General features: G+C 37.9%; 1 protein-coding gene across 3 annotated transcripts; it reads left to right on the top strand.

Annotated features, from left to right (window-relative positions):
- The first annotated feature begins 1614 nt into the window (after nucleotides 1-1614).
- LOC102226207 (sodium/glucose cotransporter 1-like) lies at nucleotides 1615-18764 on the top strand. 3 transcript variants are annotated; one of them, XM_023338372.1, is made up of 15 exons: nucleotides 1615-2195; nucleotides 10330-10401; nucleotides 11728-11832; nucleotides 11970-12029; nucleotides 12118-12222; nucleotides 12311-12416; nucleotides 12839-12919; nucleotides 13015-13223; nucleotides 14277-14412; nucleotides 14507-14614; nucleotides 14703-14853; nucleotides 14940-15108; nucleotides 15872-16087; nucleotides 17386-17497; nucleotides 17608-18764. In XM_023338372.1, exons 2-15 carry the CDS (start codon nucleotides 10333-10335, stop codon nucleotides 17823-17825), a joined length of 1845 nt encoding a protein of 614 aa, XP_023194140.1. In that variant the 5' UTR covers nucleotides 1615-2195; nucleotides 10330-10332; the 3' UTR covers nucleotides 17826-18764. The 3 variants fall into 3 exon arrangements, with proteins under 3 accessions (XP_023194140.1, XP_023194139.1, XP_023194141.1); XM_023338371.1 differs by lacking the exon at nucleotides 1615-2195 and adding an exon at nucleotides 9782-10021; XM_023338373.1 differs by lacking the exons at nucleotides 1615-2195; nucleotides 10330-10401 and having other exon boundaries at nucleotides 11819-11845.
- Nucleotides 18765-20505: the final 1741 nt, after the last annotated feature.

Raw genomic sequence — 20505 nt, 5'->3', positions numbered from 1 at the left:
TTCAGGTAGTACTTGTGCAACTCATGTAATTTAGGAAGTTAAAGCCTTGGATGAATTTGGTCTGTTAAATGCACAATGTTTAGGAATGTCCATCAGAAAGCCCTGACTACAGCAATTTATCCACGCAGGGTCAGTATATCCTATAAATACAATGCAGAGAAAATTTCTTCCTACAAAACATTTAATGATTAAGATTTGTGGGTAAGAAAAGTGTTAACTGTTGCCCCACACTGAGGAGAAATGCTGTATCTGATGTGATGCTGATAATAATAATAAGAACAACCACATTACTAAAAACAGAAAAAATGTGATACTAAAGAAATTCTCACTAAAAATAATTTGAGAAACCTTCAGCATGCTACAGCAATGATGAGTGTGTGCTGTGTCCCTTCCCCCATAACATCTTAGCAACTTATAGAACCAATTCATTGTACTGACTGCTGAAACTCTGAACTGATGCTCAGTTTTCCAGTCGCTCATGACATTATGCAACGGATGTTCATATGTTTTAATTCTGCTTTGTTTTTGTTGCGCTTTGATCTCGGGATTATTTGTTCTGTCGGTGTCAAAGCTTCTTGAGCGGATACAAAACGTAACAAAATCCTCGTTATGCAATGTTGTGGCCATTTATGCTAAAGTTTTGTAGTTTATAATTTCTACCAATTTTGTTTTGTTCTTTGGGTAGTTAGAATATATTTAAGTTAATTTAGAATCAAAATTTGTAATTTTTATATTTGGAATTGTTTAGATTAAGTTGTTGATTGTTAGATCCTCCCATTAATTTGAGTAATTAAGAACACACTGGGTGCTTGGTAGAGGTGGATTGTTTGGTAAATGTCTGGTGTGGACGGGAGGTGTTGTAAAATGATTTTTTGACCACTTGTTTGCACTTGTTTACACCTTTTTATAACTTCAAACATTAAATTGAGATTATTTTTCGTTTCGACTAAGTTACAAGACCTTTTTTGGTAATTATTTTATCTCTACATTTACAATAAATGAATCAATTCGGAAGTGTGGACAAATCCAAAACCACTTGTTCTCACCCACAGCCTTTATTGGAATTTTTGGCTTTTTTGGAACGAAAGGCTGAGACATGCAACATCCCTGCATGTTTGGATCTGCGAGAAGAGCTTAGGGTGCTGGTTTGAGGTTTTTGAGAAATTATGTTTCAGGCTTTAGGAAAGATAAATGCTGTCTGTGATGGAGATGCTGGGTCTGTTTTTCAATGTATCCAGTCTGATACAAACCCCATTAGGTGGTAAGCTTATGTGTCTCCTATCTAAGCCTCACAAGCTCTCCGTGTGCCTGGCTGGTGCTGCTTTACCATATGCCAGCATATAAAGTATGATTCATTGCTTTTGGTTTCTTTTTGCATCTCAGAAAGGGTTTGTGTGTGTGTATGCATTTGTGTGTTTAGATGGGGGTGGGGAGTACCATCCTGATTGGCTGAAGTATTTTCTCTGGCAACGAGCAAACGTGATCCCGCCTGCAGAGGCACTGCAGTGAGAAAAAGAGAGAGGCAGGCAGGAGGGGGCAGGCAGGCAGAATAAACTACATGAATAAGGACTGAGCCAGAAGCACAGAGGAGACGGAGCACTGTGTGTGTGTCTGTGTGTGTGTGCGTGCGCATGTATGCGTGTGTGAGAACACTGCGCATGTGTGACTGAGCGGACTGTGCAGGAGAAAGAGCAGTAATGAACGCCAGCTGAGGGATGACAGCAGGGGAGAGGGAGAGAAGGAGAAGACAGAGGCTCACCTGAAGATGAGAAGGAGGCAGTGAAAAGAAAAGAGGACATACTGGGGCGACATTTGAGACATAGAAGAAGCTTGGGTCTCTGCACAGAATAAGATAAATGATGTGTGAGTAGAAGCAGACAAACTGGGATGGAGAAAAGGAGAGATTTCAGCTCCAACTTGAAGGAAAAAGACCGGAAGAGTGAAGGAGAACGAGACCAGAGAGCCGATGATGCTGAGCTTGATGAAAGCAGACTGATGTGTCCACCTTGCAACAGCTTCCTCCATCTTAACATTTCCTCCAGGTTGTTGATACTCTGAGAACAGAGATGGACAGGAGAGAGGAAGACAGCATCCTCACCCAGGCAACAAAGAAGGCAAAGCAGTTTGTCATCCAACACAAACAGCTTGTTGAGGCAGCAAACGACTGGACTATGACAACCACGTAAAGCGGACAGGTGAGAATGAGACAAAGCTTTACATCAATGTGAAGATGTGTACAAACATGGGAAAGAAGGAGGCTTGTGTTTTGTTTTGGTTTGTCATTGCCATGTTTTGCTCAGATGTTTCATCATGTCGATCTGGGTCGAAGGCATTATGTTCACACGCTGATGTAAAACTGAAGACAAACCAATCACGCCCACCGAGCCACAGCTTCTTATCGGCAGAGATGAAAAACCTATCAGACGGAAACGATGACTTGAGGTAGCTCATGTGTGAATTTGGTTGTAGATAATGTGTAGAGGGTTTCCTGTGGGCTACTGTGACATTTTCCAGATGTCTGCCCAGGCAGATAGGAGAATTGGGGGGGGAAGCAATAGTCTCTTCTGTATTTGTCAGCAGGCACAGATGCATCTCCATAATGGCCAAGCATCGGCGCTGCAGTGAGAGCGCCCTGTGCACCACGCTGCTATTGCATAACTGCTGCTTCATCCAAACTGCACCCCTCCCATTTGTGCAAAGCCGTGTGCGGCAGCAGCTGCTTCGTTGCCTAAAGACCCGAGCAGTTTGCATCTGCAAAGTCTCACAAATGCCGTCCACTTTAAAATTGCATGAGACATCCTTAATTATTTGCCCTCATCGATCGAGCCGCGGCCGTTATTGAAAAGCCTGGGCACTTTTCCTCATAAATCTTCAATGAGGTCTGTGTCAGGAAGAGGGATGCGTTGTTCATGCTTTTATTTTTTTTAGCAGCATGTGCAGCTCTGCCATGTTGGCGTGGGAACAACACAGGCGAGAACAAAGAGCAATTGGCTTTAATGAATTGAGAGGCAAAATGGCCGATGTCTGCTGCCATGAATGACAGCAGACTGTTATTCAAATCAACACCTCGGCAAGATAAAAACATAAACATTGGACGGCATTATACAGTGGAAGTGTGAAAAATCGGCAAGAGGGCAAAGGGTTATACAACTTTAGCATAAAGTCAGTCCTGTTCATCATCGGACTTTAGTTATATCCAGTGATGGAAAAACATGAAGTAAATCATGGGATTTATCCTGCTAATGTGACCAGCAGGGGGGGTCTTTTTAAACAAGATGCACCAGAACATGGAATAGTCCACAATATTTTATTTAAACCATTTCATTAAAACATTTCTTTTTAAAAACATGGCTCCGGGCCTACTACTCTGTCCCTGAAAAGAAAGGGATCATGTGAAATAAGGTGTTAGATTCTAACATAAGTTTGAGATGTCTCTTTTTAAATGTGCACAGGTATTTAAAACAGGTTCCTGAAGACGAGAGTTGATCCCAGACAGTGTTTTACAGCGATTTGTCGCGTCTCGGATCTTCCCTCCTATTCTGCAGAAAAGACAATCACGACTGGTCTGAATCCTTGCTAGATAGGAATTACAATAAACCTATCATAAGGGACAATTTGAATTATTCCAAAAAAATAAATGAACAAACAAAACATGCAATGCAAACAAAAACAAATTAGTAAATCAAAACAAAAGAAACCAAACTCATTAGTAATTTCAGTAATAAGCAAACAAACTGTAAAAGGAAAAAAACACAAGTACTTCAGACGGTGGAACAAATTGTGTTGTCCAATTTCAATGCCTTTCGAATGGGGCCAGAGGAGTCCTGCCCCGCTCGCTCAGCCTGTCCGAGCAGCAACAGGTTCCCTTCAGAGCGGCCCAAACCAATACCGGCAAAACAAGACAGCAGAGTGTCCAAGTACTGCAACTCCAAGACAATCCTAAATCAAAAAACTCATTAGAAAACCTGTGGATTCAGGTAAAGTAAATTTAAATCTAAACAGGTAGCTTACCCAGGAGTGGTAGCACAGCCGACACAGGGAGAGAGCGGATCAGCAGGCGAGGGCTAGATGGAAGCCGCACGCCGCAACAACCTCCAGCTGGAGCCGCTAACGCCAGCCGAGCAACGCTGCAGAAACGCACAGCAGGTATAGCACCAAAACCTAACCACAATCCCAGCCACAGATGGTACAAATGGTACTTACGATTCAGATGAGCGGATCAAGCACACCAGCCACTTGGGCAGCCGACATGTAGTAGGGGAAACAAAGATACATGCACCTTGCAGCGGCCTGCTCAGCTATAAAGCCATCTGCCCCGCCCACCAATCAACTGCGCGCTTCTTGCTACACCTGGTGCACATAGTTGGGAGGGTGGAACACCATCCCACCACACTAAGGTCATTACATGTTACATAATGCCAACACGCAGCATTATAGCTCACATACTGTAGGTCAGAGAAGAGATTTGTTGACATTTTTGTCTTCCCCAGAAAACTGTTTGAGAACAAATTCAAATGTCCTCATAGCTAACAATCTTGGCATAATGCAGGCATCTTGCATCGGGGGCATAAATACCCATATCCTCCGCTCCATCCAGGATGACACTGTGATAAAAAAAACAACAAACACAGTTTTCTGTGGATAATTGATTGACAGGGAGACTACATACTCATGCACACTCCTATCAATGACTCATTCAGAACATGGTGCCCTGACACAGGCTCCCATCCACACAGGTGGACTCCGTCTTGTGTGATAGAGCTGACCGGGGCAGAGCTGTGAATGTGAGTGAATGCGTGTGAAAGTCTCTAGGGAACATGTGTGGTGTTTTCTTTATCAAAAAGAATGCTGCTTGGTGTGTTTCCTCCGCTCCATCACATGCTGGGCGCCTTTAAAAATACTCATTTTTTATCGTCTCCCATCAGTTTGTTATCAGATTGTTTGTCTCTGGAGGAATGTAAAAGGGTGGTGCTCTGTACATGATGGAGTTGTCCGAGGGTAAGAATGTTCTAGGATGGACGTGTGCATGTGTGTGTGAATGCAACTCTGTGTGTCTTTAATTGTAAAAGGAATCTGCAGCTGAGAGTGACTCCTCCGACATCTCTGTGGTCAATTCCTCCTCCTTCTTGTCGAGGTCAAATGCCTGAAGTGATTTCATTAGTAATAATTCCTCTTGCTGGAAGATGACCCACCATGGTGTGGACGCAGTAAAACACTGGGGAGCCATTTACAGGATGTACAGAGATGAGCTCTTTATATAATCCTTCATCGACTAGGAGGAAGCAGCTCTGAAGCGGACCCATCAGCAAGCTGCCTCCATCAATCATCAGTCATTTTCATACCACCGTAACCAAATTATTGGGGAATTTTAGCTGCTTCGTCTCTCTCTGACTCAATGGGTTCCCAAGCTGTCTGGTGACTTTATTAACAAAATATTAGGCATAATCACAATCAATTTATTTTAACAAACTATTTGTATTCATCCACTTAACATATAGACATGCAACCATTTGATCCAATCTGACCTCAATAATAATAACAACAAAACACAAAAATCTGATATCCTTCCAGTCACTGATGGCTTCATAGAACCAACAACACTCTTCAGTGTTGGCAGTTGTGAGGCATTTGTGAGGTCTTTTGAAATCAAATCAGGAGATACAGAGATGAAAGAAGCTAATTAAGAGAAGATATTCTTTTCAGACTTCGAGATATTCCTAAGTGAGTAAGTAAACTTGTTTTTCTACACAGCAGCTTTTACAGGTCAAAAATCTCAAAGTGGTTCAAAATGAAAACAAATAAAAGATGACAACTCAAAACAAAGAATAGCTATCAGAATATATACGACGTTATACAGCAAAAAACTATTTAAAAGTCAGGATACTTACTTATGAATCTAATCAAAATTTGAAAAGGTTTCTGTCTCAAATTGAATCAAACCTCATAAAGGAGTTTACCAGTCTTTAATGTCAAAATGGTTTAAATGTTATTAAATGCCAATAACAACATTGGCATTTGCTATTCCATGTTTTTCAATCCAAACAAATTAAATGGAGCATATATTATAAACACATATCTAACATTTTCTTTAGTCTAGCCCTGGATGCTACAATTTGTACTGACAAACAGCACTGCTGATTTTTTAAATGACTAAACCACAATATTATAATCTATCAATTTGTTCTCAACGCCTCCCCCAAAAAAAGAAAAATGTTTTTTTTATTTCTAGTTAATGGAATAAATTATACATGGTTTTTCATCATGGGTTCCTAAAGAATCAAAACATTAATAGACCAAAATGTTTTCAGGAGAAAGAAAAGCTCTGCAATCCAATTTATTTAAAAGTTTATTAAATCCATAAAAAACTAAAACTGAGAAATATTATGTATATGTAGCTGAAGTATAAAAAGATTTTGTTTTCTGGTTAATTTGTGGGGTTGTATGCTGAGGTAGCCAGGCATTCATCAGTTCTTTAATAGATATGTGACAAACTTTGTCTGTCTTGTGCAAGAAACCTCCTTCAGCCAGAAGGTGAAGCGCTGCTTTATAATTTACCCTAGAGTCATATTAAATAGTAAAATTATCACATTTTTTTTCACAAAGATTGCTATGTCTTGATACACATGCTTAAGATGGTCAGTAGACATTTCATCGTAGAAAAATGTGTTTTGTTTTCACTCTACTTGTTTTCACTCTTGCATAATTTCATGACAAATTTCTAGATATTTTTTTAGAATTGTTCTCTTTTTTTTTTTTTTTGCTTTTATTGTGAATGTCTTTACAGGAATATTTTACTCATACATTTGTATAATCTGAGTTCCAGACACAAGTATAAGCTAATGAAGATGGTAAAGAAGAGATGGGGGTTAAAAGTAAGCCTTACTTCCTAGATAACATCCTCTGAACAACAGTAAATTTAGTATTTATCTCCTAAATTATAGGAGAGACATCCTGATATAACCAGGCAACCTATAATCTTTATGTATATTTAGCATATTTTGTCTCCAGCTTGATTCCTGTTGACCTACTAAGACAATTTTAAAGTTAAAGAAAATATCTATCCAGTCTGCAACTATTTGGGCAAGATGCGAGCTAAATCAAAGCAGTCACACATTCATTTATAAGGAAAATAAGATTAACGTACGTATTTTGGACAGTGGAAGGAAGTCGGAGTGAACACGGGCATGGAACATGGACGCTCAATTCAAAAACGCCCTAGTCAGGATTCAAAGCCAGGACCTTCTTGCTTCAATGCACAGGGACAACAAAAGGTGCACCACCGAGCAGCCCTACGGTCTAAACTAAGATCTGGCAACGAATTATGTTTCACACTTGTCTTGTTTTGTTAATGAGATAGGCTATAGCTAATATTTATGAGAGTTCCACATTCCAGAGTTTGCATAAATAACCAGCAATCACAATGACAAGTTGAGTTAGGCCCTTAAGGCAGGGGTAACCAAACTCGGTCTTCGAGGGCCAGCATCCTGCATGTCTCTCTCTCACTGGTACTACCAACAACCTTTTCAGCATGTCAATGTTCTTCGTAGGCTTTCTAATGAACCATCATTTGATCCAGGTGTTTAAAATCAGGGAGAGAGTTACCTTTTGGTAACTTTTTCACTATTTCGGCTTACCTGAAAACACAAACAACATTCATAAATCCGACATGCGTCACACTATGGCTGCTATGTTCTACTGAGCTTCTTCAACACAGAGATTTAGGACCCAAGGCTGTCCTAAGCGCCTGTTCAAAACTGATGCCTTTCTAAACTCATTTCACTCTCAGCCAGAATAGTTACCAACATATATATATGAATATTCAGCTTAACATGGACAATGAAACACAGTGCTTTTTAATAACAAAACAAAATATTAATAGGAAAGAGAATAGAATCATATTTTAATTGAAGGGGTCGGAGGGGGGGTCCTTGATCTAAAGTCCCCAGCAACTGGCCCCCCACATATTACAACAAATATTCTGGTAATGTATTGAAATTTTATGTGATGGACCAACACAAAGTTATGTATAACTCTAAAAGTGGAAGGAAAAACATACATGGATCAGAAAAATCTGAAAAATGTGGCATGCATATTTATTCAGTTCTTGTAGCAAAATTAAAATCCAGCACAATCTTACAAAGTCAACAGTGCAGTATTTGAGTCGGTTAATAAATCTGGAGTAATTATTTACTGTTATTAGAAAATATTGCTAAAAAGTTAGACAAGAACCTGAAAAGCAGCTTGAAATGCACTTTAGTTGATGATTAAATACATCAAGAATAACAGACGAAGTTGATAAGATTGTTCTGATATAACCTTTGATTTTTTTAAAGTTCAGATCATAAAACTTCTTTGAAAGAAACAATAAAACAACTTCAGAGAAAGAGGGAGCAAAAAAAGTTTTATAAGAGAGGATGCCTACAAGAAGTAAGGGATTTAAAAGCTTTTGTCATGAGTTGCATAAACACTTCACTTTATATGTCAAGGCTTTGAGACAGTCCCATAGAATTGGTTTACATGTCTTATTGTCTTTAGCATTGTCTATAAAAAGATGAGGATCATAATGGCCATTTAAGGACCATAATGTCTGTTTATGAGAATCCGCAAATTTACTGCAAATTTTCAAATTGTAATTATTTACAGATTGAGCAAATAAAAGGGTGATATTCAATTAATTCTCATTACACAAAACCAAACAAATATTTGAATTGCTATTTAACTTTAATTAAAAGTATTAAAAGTCTCAATACTTTAAATGTAATACTTAGCATCTCATTATGCATATCGGCTGGAAGGGTTTTCTCTTTCTTTTTGTATCTTATCTATCTCGTCTTTTCCACGAGCTAATTATTAACACACAGATAAAAATAAATGATTATCAAGAACATTTGATGTTCATACTATGGTTTGAAGGTGATACTAGGTGCTATTTGTTTGTTATATATTTCCACAATAAAATACACAATCTTTTTTGGCAGAGCCCAGAGGTGTCAGGGAGTAATAAATATTTTATATAACTGAGAATTTTTTAATTATGGACAACATCTTTCTTTGAACCATAAATAAGAGTTATTAAATATTTTTATTTCAACATATTAGTTGGTCTTTGGCACATTTCTTCATTCACCTTTGTATACAGATGCAAAATTGTTACATTGAATCAGTGAATTATGTCAATAGTATTAATGTGCAACATTATATATTGAGTTAGATCATCAGTAGATTCCTTCCATAAATTTTCTGGAGAATTTTTGGCTGTTAAAAGAACTTACACAATCAGCTGAAAATCACAAAAAGACTGTCTCTACACTCAGCACTGTAAGAAATAATGTACGGTAATCATAAAGAAACATCTTATTAAAGTGAAAAATTTTACATCAGCATCTATCTGAGTAGAAAGTCACAAGATTTGTGGAATCACTGCTTCCTGCTCCTTTTTGATTGTTTTACGTAGAAAAGTTAAAGTTAACATTTGCTGTATATTCATATTGTATATAACTAAACTTATACTATATATATGTTTTATGTTAAAGATGAACAACAGTGATTTGATAGCCAGACATCTGCAAGAATCATTGTTAGAGGAACAACAGTGGCTGTTCCTCCCTTGAAGATTGATGATTAGCCTTATCATTTCCAAAAGGTTTACACCTTTTGCTGCATTAATATTTATAACAAAACGGCCTGAAAGTAAAGCTCTGTTTTCACATACATCCCCTTTCCATCCACCTTTCTCCACATACACTATTAACCAGCCCTTTCCCCTCCCTCTTTCTGCCCCACACACAAACAGAAGATATAAAGCTAAGTGTTGATAGTGTGCTTCAGTCACAGTGGACTCATTGCTACAGCTTTCCTATCCAACACTTCCACTCTGAGCAAAATGGCCTGGGAATATTTTGGATTCTCCCGCTCCTTAGAAAACCAAAGGAGTCAATCTCCCACCACCCGCATCAACAATGCAGCTGACATCTCTGTTATTGTCATCTACTTTCTGGTTGTCTTGGCTGTGGGAATTATTGTAAGTGTTGCAAACTGTCAACTTGTTGAAAGTCTGTTTACATGATTTATTTACAATTGTGTAGCTATGAGTTGTAAATTACTTAAGCAAACTGCTACAAAAATGTAATGCTTTTTTTGTTGCTGCTTTAGGTAAAAAAACAGATTAAACAATTTTTTTGCACAATAATGGATCATAAAGGAGTGTCATGGCTAACCTGTATACTACTCCTGGTGTTCTGTGCTGCTCAGTGTATAGAACACTAACTTAGAGCTAAAATATATAAGCTTGTTTTGCAAAAGTTTATGTATTTCCTTGTCCTGTTGCAGGCTATGGTCCGCACCAATCGATCCACTGTGGGTGGCTTTTTCCTCGCAGGGAGGAGTATGGTGTGGTGGCCAGTGGGTATCTGACAACAAATGAGAAACATGTTTTGTTCTTTTGCTATTTTGCTAGTTCTCAGCCTTGAGAACGATTACAGTTGTGATGAAAAATAGGTATGATTAAAAAGAAGTTCACTCTTCTTACCAGGAGTGACATGTTGGTCACATACACGTTAGATTGGATTGGATGGGAAAGAAGAAGCAAAAATCCAATTTTTTGTTTTTGTTCAAAATAGGCTAGAGACTGTTGAAATGAAGCTGAATCTGTGGCTTCACAGGCCCCAACATGGTAAATATGAATTGAAGCCATAAATAGAAGAATTAGTCAGAAGAAATAATAAAAAAGGAAAAATATAAAAAACAAAAAACAACGACTGAAGCTTGGCTTGTTAGGACAGGCTTGCAGGAGAATGCTGAACACTGAAAAACCAGGTTTGCAAAGTGGTAACAAGAGTGGAACCATGAGACTTTTGTAAAAACTAACAGATGAGACCAAAGACATCAGAAAAAAGAATACATTCCTGTAAACATGACCAAATTAAACAACGCTGTAAATGAGGTGGTTCAGTCGATCTTGTCTACTCCCGAGTTAACTTTTAACCTCATAAGAAAGGCAATGATCTCCCATCTATAAAACATAATGAGGTGAAGTTTTTTATTGTCACATTTTAGAGGAGTTGAATATTGCAACATAATCAAAAAGTTAATTGTATTCAATAATCAAATTAAAAAACTTACTGCATACTATGTATATATGTTAGTGAATAGGGTTCATTATGATGATTTTAGTAATGATAAACGAACTACCCATGCCTCCCACAAAATGAGAAAGAAATAACACCAACAAGAAATGGTTTGGCCAAGTTAAGGCCTACACAATCTTATGGAGGATTGCTGATTTGACAGATGTCTAGCACAATATCAGTCAGGGAAGTCACAAAAAGTTAATGCTAAAGAAGCTGAGTGTTCACAAAGGACTGTATCCAAACAGGTTAATAGAAAATTGACTAGAAGGAAAAAGTGACATAGAAAACGATTTTTCCACAGCAACAGGACTGACAAGCAGAGCCCTTTCAATCTTTTTTATTCGGAGATTCATAAGATGTGGGCTGTGGTCAGAGTTAGAGTCTCAAGAGCCTCCACACACAGTCTCATCCAGGACATGAGCTACAACTTTTGCATTCCTTGCATTAAACCTGTCCTGAATGAGATGTCGAATCATCTTTTCTGGGCCTTAAAGACAGAGAATGTTCCAAATGTGTTTATCAGCAGAGCAAATCATCTGGTATTTATTGATTGTTTTGGGACCCCTTTGTAAATTAAACAGATATTTCGTTTTTACAGATCGGAGCATCGCTCTTTGCCAGCAACATTGGCAGCGGCCACTTTGTAGGGATTGCTGGTACTGCTGCAGCTGCTGGAATTGCCGTTGGTGGATTTGAGTGGAACGTCAGTATTTGTGGTCTGTTTTCCAAATAGGAAATTCAAGATCTCATGATGCAAAAAAATTGAAAATTAAAAATTCTTTTAATGTTTAATATTTTAGTAGTTAGTTTCAATGTTTTGCCATGTTTTGTTTGTTCCAGGCTATTATTGTTGTCGTTATTCTGGGATATCTCTTTGTGCCGATCTACATCAAAGCTGGGGTAAGCAGCATATGTATTTTCTGTTGAAAAATGCACCCATTACAGTCATTGTGCCCTGATAACGCAAAATATCATCAAATTTGTCAAGGTGATCACCATGCCTGAGTACCTGAAGAAGAGGTTCGGAGGACAGCGCATTCGTATTTATCTCTCTGTGCTCTCCCTCTTCCTCTACGTCTTCACAAAGATCTCTGTATGTTTTTTTTCTTTTTCTAATCTTTGAAACTTTCAACAATGCATTTAACAAATTAAAGTAAAAGATCCTTTCTGTCTCCTCCCAGGCCGACATGTTCTCTGGTGGCATTTTCATCCAGCAGGCTCTTGGACTGAACATCTACGTTGCTGTTATCGCTCTATTGGCGATTACTGCGCTGTACACCGTCACAGGTGCATCCTCAGGAAGAAATTCACTTCCTGTTTGGAGATCAACATTTTCCTCATAAACCTAGCCTACAAAAAGTCTTATCTATGTAAAAGACACCCTGAGTGAGGGTAAAGTCTTCTCAAGGCTGAATGCACTGGGTAGATCAAAAAACACATGTAAAAAGAAAACTCCTCCTTTCCTGGCTTGTATATTTGTGGTGAGTTTGTGGTTAATTGCCCATGGACTACAATAAGACTCAAATAGCCCTCTAACAATTGCTGTTCTGCAATAATCCACACATACCTTCACATAACTTTTACAAAACAAGCGGGAAAGGAACACTTGCATAAAAACAAGACAATCCTATTCTCTCTAGTGCACATGTTACTGTCTACGCTTCTGAATAAAAAATGTTACATATTGCTAATGCCATGTTTTATCTTAGGTGGACTGGCTGCAGTGATATATACAGACGCCTTACAGACGATCATCATGCTTATTGGATCTTTCATTCTCATGGGTTTTGGTAATAAGCAATAATCCTTATTTATCATTTTATCTTGCACTATTGATTTGTTTTATTGTTTCATAGTCTAACCATCTCTCCCTGTCTACCCTCAGCTTTCAATAAAGTGGGGGGCTATGAAAATTTCGAGACACACTACATGACTGCAGTTCCCACAAACACCACTAACATCAGTGCAGAGTGCTACGAGCCTCGGAAAGACGCCTTCCATCTTTTTAGAGATCCAATAACAGGAGACCTGCCTTGGCCTGGCATGGTGTTTGGACTCACCATCCAGGCCACCTGGTACTGGTGTGCTGATCAGGTCAGTAAAAATACAATCAGTACATTTGACTGTGTGGATGCTTTACTTCCACTGACTCAGCAAAAAGGTTTTACTGAATACCAGAAACAATCTAAGGCCATAAACTCATCCAGTTGATTTTTACATAACCGTATGCGCATTCACGCTCTTTTATCTCGCCTGTTTTGGACAGAATCACTGAGGCGGTCTAAGGTTGCCAGCTGATAGTGAAGAGCCATGTCATATAACAGCCCTTTGGAGTAAAAGAGTGATCTATGAGCTGAATTGCAATTACTTTACAAATATTTTGCTAACCTCCTGAGATTTCTTGGACCTGTAGTTGCCTAGACACAAATTCTTCAGTTCACAAATGAATACTGGTATCTTTTTTTTTACTTTAACACCAACAGTAAATGTAAAACAGAGCAAATTTGACCGATTTTCAAATGAGAGAAAGTACTTGTGTGCGTCTCTGTTGGTTAGCTGTTATTGAAATAATGTTAGTCATAGAGAATGATGTTTATGTTCTGTTGCTATGTAATGTGCACGACAAGCTATGCTAAATGTGTCTAAAGTGTTGGTAAATGGACATACTGTATGATCTAATCTAAAGACTGTCAACAGTCACGTCTGCCATGTTGTTTTTTTTTAACAAAAGATGAGGAATGTCCAGTGCATGTAATTGCATGTAATAGTCGTTACCCTAATATTACTATGAGTCATACTTCTACTTAGCTTTTGTTTTCCAACATTGCCATTTATTAATATATGGCTCAGTTAAAATGATTCATCTCAAAAGCCCCATTTGCCTTAAATTGAAATCACCAATATGTTTGTGCTTTATCTGCTCACTTAAAGTTGCATGCACCGAAATAGTTATTCATATTCAGGCACATCCACCACAACCATTTTCAATTTATTGATATTACTTTAGAGATTTTCTGAGTGAGGAAATTTAAATGACATAAAGCAGCAACAGCTCTGCTAAAACCTTCTAATATTTTTCTTGATACAGTAGAAGTATTAAGTATTTAACACCTATATGTTAAATCTTTTGTCCATCTTTTTGTGCAGGTGATTGTCCAGCGTTGCCTCTCAGCCAAGAATCTCTCTCATGTGAAAGCAGGTTGCATTTTGTGTGGTTACTTGAAGCTGCTGCCCATGTTTCTCATGGTTTTTCCTGGAATGATAAGCAGGATCTTGTATCCTGGTGCGTGTTTTGATGTTTCCAAGTTCTGTTGTCTTGAGGCAAAAATCTGTTGTAAAACAACAATAAAGTCTAAACAATTTCTTAAAACATTCAGATGTGGTGGCATGTGTGATCCCGGAAGAATGTAATAAATACTGTGGAGCTGAAGTTGGATGCACCAACATTGCCTATCCCAAACTGGTTGTGGATCTTATGCCAAATGGTGAGCAAATCAACAACATTGTCTTAAAATTTGAATCAACACATTTGTGTCTTTATGTCTTCTTTAACCTTTGTCTATCTCTCTTCAGGTCTGAGGGGTTTGATGCTGTCAGTGATGATGGCCTCTCTAATGAGCTCCCTTACTTCAATATTTAACAGTGCTAGTACTCTCTTCACCATGGACATTTATACTAAGGTCCGTCCTCATGCCAAAGAAAGGGAACTGATGATTGCTGGCAGGTAAAACCGTTTTCGCTTGATTCTAATATGATTACTGTTTGTATGCTTGACTTTAGCCATGACTCTTTGTCTATTCCACCTTTCAGGGTGTTCATTGTGATCCTTATTGGAATAAGCATTGCCTGGATTCCTATAGTGCAGTCAGCCCAGAGTGGTCAGCTCTATGACTACATGCAGTCAATCACCAGCTATCTCACTCCACCTGTGGCCGCTGTCTTCATGCTGGGCATGTTCTGTAAACGAGTTAATGAAACTGTGAGTTTCATTTTAGTTTACAGTTGATCTTATAGTTGCATGAACTGAGGATATTACCACTTGATAGAAAAAGCACTTTATTGATCCCTTGAATTTAGTCATCTGGACAAAGAAGGCAGCCTCTTGAGACTTGGAGAAGAACAGTCAGTCACCATGACTGAGGTTGTTAAAAACCTTCTTATTAGAAAGGCTCTGCACATCATGGACCTGCAATGGTTGAAATGCCTGTTTAATGCTGTGAGAAGAATTGTAGCTGTGGTGTAACAGAGCTGGATAGTGGTTCTAGTCTTTAAGAGAGAAAACCAATGAATCACTTTTTTAGCCTCCTCATATAGAAAAAATAAGAAGATATGGTAGTTTTCGTTCCAAAGTGGCCATCAGGTAACAAACTATGGGTCCTATTGGGTTTGTTATTTACTCAGTTTTAAGGCTGTGGACCCTCACCAGTCATCCAGAAGTGATTTATTGATACTGTAATTTATATCTTCAAAAAATCTGTTTTGTTATAAAGAAAATGTATTTTTAGTTTCTGTCACATCAACCAAAGATGATGTAACGTTATTTGGGAGGGTTATGTTGAAGGAGGATTTTTGTTATCTTTTGACAGAATTAGATGTCTTACCTGTTTTAGCTTTGTTGTGAAGCCAAATTTATTGATGCAGCATACCATTACAGAGTTGTATTGATTTAAGCTAGACATCAGTAGGTAGATTATTGTTTTAATAGTGTGTCTTCTTTCCTTCTTTCTTTCTTCTTTTTACAGGGCGCCTTTTTCGGACTCACAATTGGCCTAGTAATAGGATTAACCAGGATGATCACAGAGTTTATCTATGGGACAGGGAGCTGTGTTAACCCGAGTGACTGTCCTACCATCATCTGTGGAGTGCACTACCTCTACTTTGGGATGATCCTGTTCCTTGTCTCTTGCATCCTCATACTTGGAATCTCCCTAATGACCAAGCCCATCGATGACAAGCATGTACGGGACAGCTTTGTGATAAGAGTAGCTTAATCTGTAACTTTCCAAATCAGTAATTGTTCACAGGAAGACTATCCACTGTGAACCTCAATCAGCAGAAAGGGAATATGAACTTCCTGCACAAACCCTTTTAATTTTTTTTCTGCTTATGATTACATTATATCCAAATTCTTGTTAAAGTAAAATAATAGAGTAAAATAAAATCTTAGTATGCAGTTTCTGAGTGAAGTTCAAGATGGTGAAGAAGTTAGCAGCTAAGAATACTGTACTTTGAAGACTTTTTTGCTAATTTATAGAGTCTCCATGAACTTCAAGATTTTCTTTATTACACCAATCAAAAGACAAAATGCATTTACAGAAGAATTCATGTTTATATCAATTGCAGCAATCTCCAGTTGCTAAAACGCACTTCACTTACTTTGTTGACTTTGTTCACTGAAGGCTGCAGTATGTAACTTTTATAAAAGTATGTTTTTTACATTTGTTAAAACTGTCACCATGTTGTGACAGTATAATATGAGACAGGCAATCTGTGAAAAGATCAACTTCCTCTTGTCATCTGCAGAAATTCACCTCTTCCAGTCAGAAACAACCAATCAGAGCTAAGAGGAGGATCTAAGCACCGTCAATCATCCTCATGTACATGGTGCTCAATGTGCAACAGCTTCCTGTTTCATGAAAACCATGTATCTGCCATCATCGATGGCCATGCTAACTAGCCTGAGCATTCATGCAGTCTTTGTTGTGGTGAACAAGCTTTAGTGCATCAGAGAGAAAGGGGGAGTGTGTTAGGGGCGGGCACACGAAGTGATTGACAACACTAAGACCCTCCTCTTGGCTCTGAGAAGTTCCTTCTGACAAAGCAGAGTATTTGTTCTTTTTTCACATATCATGTGTCTCGTACCATACTGTCACAACATAGTGATAGTTTTAAGAAGTAAAACAAATATTAAAAAAAACATCCAACTCTGATATTAAACATATGATGGATAAACATATTATCCAATATGTCTATCCTTGTGGGGTCAAGAGGGGTGATGGTGCCTAACTCTAGCAGTCAACAGACAAGAGTATAAATCAGACTGATTAGTAAAGTTACATCCTGCTGCTTTAATAAATATCAGACTGTTTTATAAAAGTTACATCCTGCTGCTTTAATAAAAATCAGACTGTTTTATAAAAGTTACATCCTGCTGCTTTAAACCTATACAACATACATGATTTGTGCTGCAATAGTTGGGCATTTTTATGAGCTCTTTAAAGTTTGTCTCACATAATATGTTGTGTTATTTTCCCAGCTGTACCGATTGTGCTGGAGTCTGAGGAACCGTACAGAGGAAAGAGTGGACATTGATCCGGATGACTGGATTGGGGATCATGATGACGACGACAGTAAAATTGATGTAAAAGGTATAGAGAACACATAGTTTACACTTCATAAGATTGAAGTTGCTTTAAAGATAGCTGTATTTTTCACATGACTTTATTTTGATACAAAAATCTCTTTGCCTTTATTCCAGAACCTAAGAAAAAGCCAAATTTCTTCAAGAAAATGCTAATGTCCTTCTGTGGCCTGGAGGAGAACAAAAAGGCACCAAAACTTACTCCAGAGGAGGAAGCAGAACTGAAGAAGCAGCTAACAGATACAACAGAGAAGCCTTTCTGGAGGAACATTGTCAATGCAAATGCCGTCATTCTCCTGTGTGTCGCTGTGTTCTTTCACGGATACTTTGGTTAGTCAAACCCCATAAACATTAAGTGGTCCTGGATACTGTAATTTATTTTGCATGGATTTAAATTATAACAAAACCATTAACGCTGATCCTATGTGCTATCATTCTTCCTGTATTGGCCAACTGGTCTCACAAAGGACACAAAGTGTATTTTTCTCAAAGCATCTTCCTTTTCAGTTAACTTTTTCCTGGTATTTGTAACCTGGAGTGAACCAGTAAATGATGTTGTAACATATTAACACATCAAACTTGTTAGGATGTCCAAATTCTCACATATTTATTCTGACTTCCATATCCTCTTATCATATTTGTACATATTACCGTTATGACCTGGACGGTGTCTTTTTGTTGTGGTGCAAAGAGAGAAGCTCTGTAATTGAGAACAGCTTATACAAGTACCTTCAAACTTTCTTCTTTTTATTTTCCCATGAAGTTAGAAAATGCATTTTTTGGCAAATGTTCAATGTGATACTGCACACATTAGAAGATAATTTGCTTTATCTGCAGTTCCTTGTCTTTTGTGACTGAAAACATAAATGCCTTTTATTTTCTTAAGTTTACAGACAATTGCTGTTTATATCACCAGCTGCTACATTAAGTCATTATGAAAGAGGGACAACATGACAAAAACTATGTACCTGGAAGAAGTTAGTAATATTTAACAAGTAAAAGACAAACGAGATGGTTGTAAATTCCCTCAGAATGTATGTCTGCTACCTCATTCATCGACTTCAGCTGGGTTTTCTCATATTGTGTGCTCAAAGTCCACAAGTGCTGCCACTTCTAACTTCCATACACATAACAGTGTGTGTTGTTTTAGGTGTTAATGAATAAAGCCATCTCAGGGAGAGAGAGTTAGGAATTATTAGAAAGCACTCAGACTCTCTTTGCTTCCACCTAGTGGTGTAAAATGATTTGTAAGTAAAAGAAAAATGTAAAATAGATTTTCACTGTTGCCTGTTTTGCACATAGGCCTGTCACGATAGCAAATTTTGCTGAGCGATTAATTGTCTCAAAAATTATTGCGATAAATGATAATATTGTTTGAAGACCTTTTTACACTGATTTAATGGAAATGACGTAATAATGCATGCAATTTCCTGCCAAAGATAGATAAATATTCTTTTGAAAATAAAGTGTAACACTGGAACTGATAAACAAAATAAACAAAACAACCAAAAACAAAAATAAAATGGATTCTCAGTCTCTATTAATAAAAAACGTACTTGAATAAAAACTAAACAACATAAAGCCAAATTGGAAATAAATACTGCATTTAACCAAAAGAGTGCAGATTACAAAATCTGTATATTATGTTGCCCTTCAGTAATAATTAGATTTAAATAGAGAAGATGGGCACCTCGACTACCTGATGCAATAGTTCACACTACATGATTTTTTGCTCCTATTTTTCCCCTTATGACAATCTTAGAACTTGGTCTTTCTAAGATTGTGTAGTGTGTTATGGTAGATCATGGTTGCCGCTCCGATCTAAATCAGGGGTTTTCCCCGACTGGGATCTTAACGCAGCCTGTTGAATGTGACAGGTAGCCAGCAGATTCCCCTCCCTGTTTTCTGAGGGGAAATTACAGAGGGGAATCCCAAACAGCTGACACTGCTGACATTGGAGATGATACGTGGAAACAACATTAATGTTTATTCAACATGCAAAGAATATAGAAATGACAAGAGGAGGAGTTGGAGCGAAATTGCTACTGCAGTTGATAAATCCGGTAACTTTTCATTATAAATAGGTTACAATGATTTTCATTCAGTCAGGACTTTACGCTGACACTAGCCACATGCATTGCAGGTAGATTGTAGTAAAGCATTGATTAATGCCTGGTTTTAAAATTAGTTCACTGGACTTGTAGCCATTATTTTGTGTCCATTGTTGGACACCACATGGCAGGACCGAACCCGATCGAACTGTAATACCTAGGATTTCTGTCGGCTAATGTGTGATCTGTCAGGTTTTGAAAATCGGCCGGCAGTTCTAAGATCGTGTCGTGTGCGCTGGGCTTTACACTAAGGAAATGAGGAAGGGAGGGTCAATGGAGAGCACCGGAGTTGAGTCTTTTTTCATTCATGTCATCAACAGAAAGAGAAAAAGGTCGGAAGAGACGATAATGCCGATAATTAAAATGACTTCGATAGTTTTAATTTATCGTACGATTAATTGATTTATCGTTTATCGCAACAGGCCTATTTGCACATTTAATTTTTGCCTAACTGTCATACCACAAATGCTTTTATTCTCCAAAGAAATGTAAATGCCTACTTGCCTCCTTTTTAATTGCCTTAATGATGTTTTATTTTTCTTTAAAATATAATTTACAGCATTATCTTGTTCTTTTTTAGCTAACTCTGTACATTTATTCAATGCAACCAGCATTCTGTTACCAAATGCTTTATCATTGCCTTGACAGTGGTCACGTTCTTCCATAAGATTTCCTCAGTCATCACCTCCTGATCCAGGAACTGTACATGACTGCATAACTGATAAGACTATCAATCAGATTGTGTTGTCTAAGAATTAGCAAGTCAAAGGCCAGTAATTAGTATTTATTAGACAGAACATTTTGTCTTTTTACCAATAAATCAAATGGTAATTATCAGCTCAAAAGATTTTCTAAATATAACTAATGAGCCATAAAGAGACCAAGTTTACATTTTGATTTTGTT

The sequence above is a fragment of the Xiphophorus maculatus genome, chromosome 8 (genome assembly GCF_002775205.1).
Source record: "Xiphophorus maculatus strain JP 163 A chromosome 8, X_maculatus-5.0-male, whole genome shotgun sequence".
Lineage (NCBI taxonomy): Eukaryota > Metazoa > Chordata > Actinopteri > Cyprinodontiformes > Poeciliidae > Xiphophorus > Xiphophorus maculatus.
Note: the sequence above shows the minus strand (reverse complement) of the source record. Positions and strands in the feature narration are given on the sequence as shown.